The 3,465-nt window shown below is 32.0% G+C and overlaps 1 protein-coding gene across 1 annotated transcript; it reads left to right on the plus strand.

Moving 5' to 3' along the window:
• Positions 1-1,896: 1,896 nt before the first annotated feature.
• LOC127207281 (olfactory receptor 8K3-like) lies at positions 1,897-2,838 on the plus strand. Its single transcript, XM_051166659.1, has one exon. It carries the CDS (start codon positions 1,897-1,899, stop codon positions 2,836-2,838), a length of 942 nt encoding a protein of 313 aa, XP_051022616.1.
• The last annotated feature ends 627 nt before the right edge of the window (positions 2,839-3,465 follow it).

The following is a 3,465-nucleotide window of genomic DNA, read 5'->3' on the forward strand; positions in this document are numbered from 1 at the left end:
CACCAAAAAGTACGACTTAAACCCTGTATAACGCTCTATTTATTCAAGGGACCACCTCAGTATTGTAATCTGATATGTGTTCAATATATGGAAGATGCATAGTTAGGGCCAGAGTGCAATATAAGGCAGTATCAGTCATATAGACAATGTTCTATGAAATGTAATTTATATATACCAACTATATATATATATATATAAATTATGTATAAATATAATTGTTTAAAATTGTGTGAATGTATCTACACAGACAGCTGTTCGTCCAATTTCTTTGTGAAGCGCATCATTAAAAAATTTTAAGGATATTGATGGTTATAATTTTTGACATTGAATAATAGCTATTTACAATGATGTAGTTTTCTGGCATCATGCTATATTCAATAACTTCTGTTTTATAAGCTGTATTCAGATTTTTCCAGAAAAAAACATGCTATAAAAAGTAGATAATTTTTTTTGTTATACTACACAGAGGATTCTAAAAATATCTTAGAAATTCATATAAATGAATGTTATGTGAATAGAAATATATTTATGTAACATTTAATGTTTAAACACATTTAATATATTATGTTTTATCTTTATAATAATGCAATATAGATTCATAAGGTAAATTACCCAATGTCAAAATTTTCTTCATTTTAAAATATTCTTACATATAAAAGGGGTTTTATTAGCCTTAATTTTGTAACAACAAAACCAGTGGTCTCTCTTTTTTTACTAATTTGCTAAAATTTCCCATTACTAACCAAGGATTTTGCCGAATGAAATTCATATACCTTACTGTGCACAAGTGGGCAAAGTTTTAATTAACATGAATTGTATATTGGTGTGAATAATATATAGAAAAATTCATATAAAGATAAGTTACCCTGAAATTATATTATGAAAATGCTTGTATAGAATCTAAATGACTGTTTAATTATCGTCAAGCTGCTAAGAGAATGGTAAGTTTAGTAACAATACCACAGTGATGACAGAATTTATCCTGTTGTCCAACACTAACCACCTGTTCTCAATTTATTTAACATTACAAGTCTTACAATAACCTCTCATTCTCACGTACACAAATACACATACTGATACACCTGCACAAACACATAAATAAAAGCAGGTGAATCTTTTTTTTCTGTTTGTGTGTATGTAATTTCACAGAAAACTACTTTGGGGTGGACAACCAATGAAAGGACTCACTTCCCTCAGCAATAATTAGATGTCTGTAATTCTTTGTTTAGAGATAAGACATTGTAATATTTTTCTTCTTCCACATTGATATGACACTTTTCAGGCATAAAGTAGTTAATGTTCAAATATTCTCTTATTTTTGACCTGTAAACTTATTTACATATCGTATATTTTATAAGTATTTTATTTATCCATTCCATATAGCTACCATATACCATATACAAGTATATAATATAGATAGATAGATAGATAGATAGATAGATAGATAGATAGATAGAGATACATACTTACCTAACTCAGTTTTTGAAAACACATAAATATTTATAATTCATATTGAATTTTTCTTGGATACCATGTGATATTCATGGTCTTGTACACCCTTTAGTTATTACATGTCAATTGAATCTTCCTTCTGAGTGTCACATAAATAGATAGATATAAATATAATATTATTATATACTGAGTCAATTTATCTTGTGGAACATCATTCACCTATACACTGCATGTCTTTAGTTGTGGATATTGTTTAACAAAAGTACACAGTTTAGGTTTTCAACACACACACATTTGTACACAAACACACGAACATGAAAGTTGTGAGATATCATATTTTAATGGTGTTGCCCAATAAATGTTTTGGATGTCAAGTATCTGAGAGCTGTTCTCTGTAATTTGTCTTTAACAAAACTGTATTTTTTTTTTTTTTGATACAGGAGAATGAAGGAACACAATCTCACTGTAATGACTGAATTTATCTTAATGGGCATCACTGACAGTTCTGAGTTACAGGGTCCATTATTTGGGCTGTTCCTTGTTGTATACTTGACCTCCATGGTAGGCAATTTGGGAATCATTATTCTCACCACAGTGGACCATAGCCTTCAGACACCCATGTACTTCTTTCTGAAACACCTGGCTATTACAGATCTTGGATACTCTACAGCTGTGGGACCCAAAATGTTAGAAAATTTCATTGTAGATCAAAGTACAATATCAATTAACCTTTGTGCCACACAGCTAGCTTTCTTTCTTGTATTCATTGGTAGTGAGCTATTTATTCTGTCTGCGATGTCCTATGACCGCTATGTTGCCATCTGTAAGCCTCTGTCCTACACTATTCTCATGTCACAAAGAGTGTGTTGGGTTCTTATGGCAACGCCCTATCTCTACTGCACATTTGTGTCTCTTCTTATCACAGGGAAAATTTTCACTTCATCCTTCTGTGGCTACAATGTTATTAATCACTTCTACTGTGACTGCATCCCCTTGCTGTCCCTACTCTGTTCACATGCACAAGAAATCTCATTTATTGTTATGATCTTTGCAGCTTTTGATTTGATTGTGTCTCTACTTGTTGTTATAGTGTCCTACATGCTTATCCTCACTGCTGTTCTCAGGATGAATTCTGCAGAGGGCAGGCGCAAGGCTTTCTCAACATGTGGGTCCCACCTGACAGTGGTGACAGTGTTCTATGGCACCTTAATATTTATGTATGTGCAGCCGCAGTCCAGTCATTCCACGGATAGTGATAAGGTGTCGTCCATCTTTTATACCCTGGTGATCCCCATGCTGAATCCCTTGATCTACAGCTTGAGAAACAAGGATGTAAAGTTTGCCATACACAGGACTTGGAGAAATATTTGCAAAATATTTTCTTAGAGTTTTCATGCAATCTGAATATTTCTTATGGGAGGACAAATGTGAACCACCTCTAATAAGAAAGTAGAGAAAGTGCATAGAGCTCAATCTACAGTTAAATTTTGTTGCTGTTGGTTAAACTTAACTTTATATATATCATAAACACATCAAAAAATATCCTTGAAATAAATTTGCCTTCCTTGACCACAAGTGATGTTTTACGGTATAATAATTATCGACAACACAAAATAGGTTCCATGTCTCAATTTTATAAAGAAGCAACCAGAGTTGTATACAGGGTTTCAAAAAGGTACATTTATAGGTATAGTAGAGAAATAACATATTATGTGCTATTTGTAAGTGCTATTTTGCACTCCTACAGTCTTCTCTGTGTCTACCTTTGTGTTTTCTACATGTTTTGTCTAATGGATCATCACTCTTTTTGAAATCTCAAGCATACAAATTCTTCACTTACAATACAGTCTATCCATTATTGTACATGTGTAAACACTCGCCAATATCACACTCTTTCAATTAGCATCAGGTTTTTGTTGTCCAATAAACAAAGAATTAGAGTCAATAACATTTTATATTAAGTACAGTAGTATAACTTTAAAATACAATTATAAATAGTTTAGAAATGATGAG

The sequence above is a fragment of the Acomys russatus genome, chromosome 24 (assembly GCF_903995435.1).
Source record: "Acomys russatus chromosome 24, mAcoRus1.1, whole genome shotgun sequence".
Classification (NCBI taxonomy): Eukaryota; Metazoa; Chordata; class Mammalia; order Rodentia; family Muridae; genus Acomys; species Acomys russatus.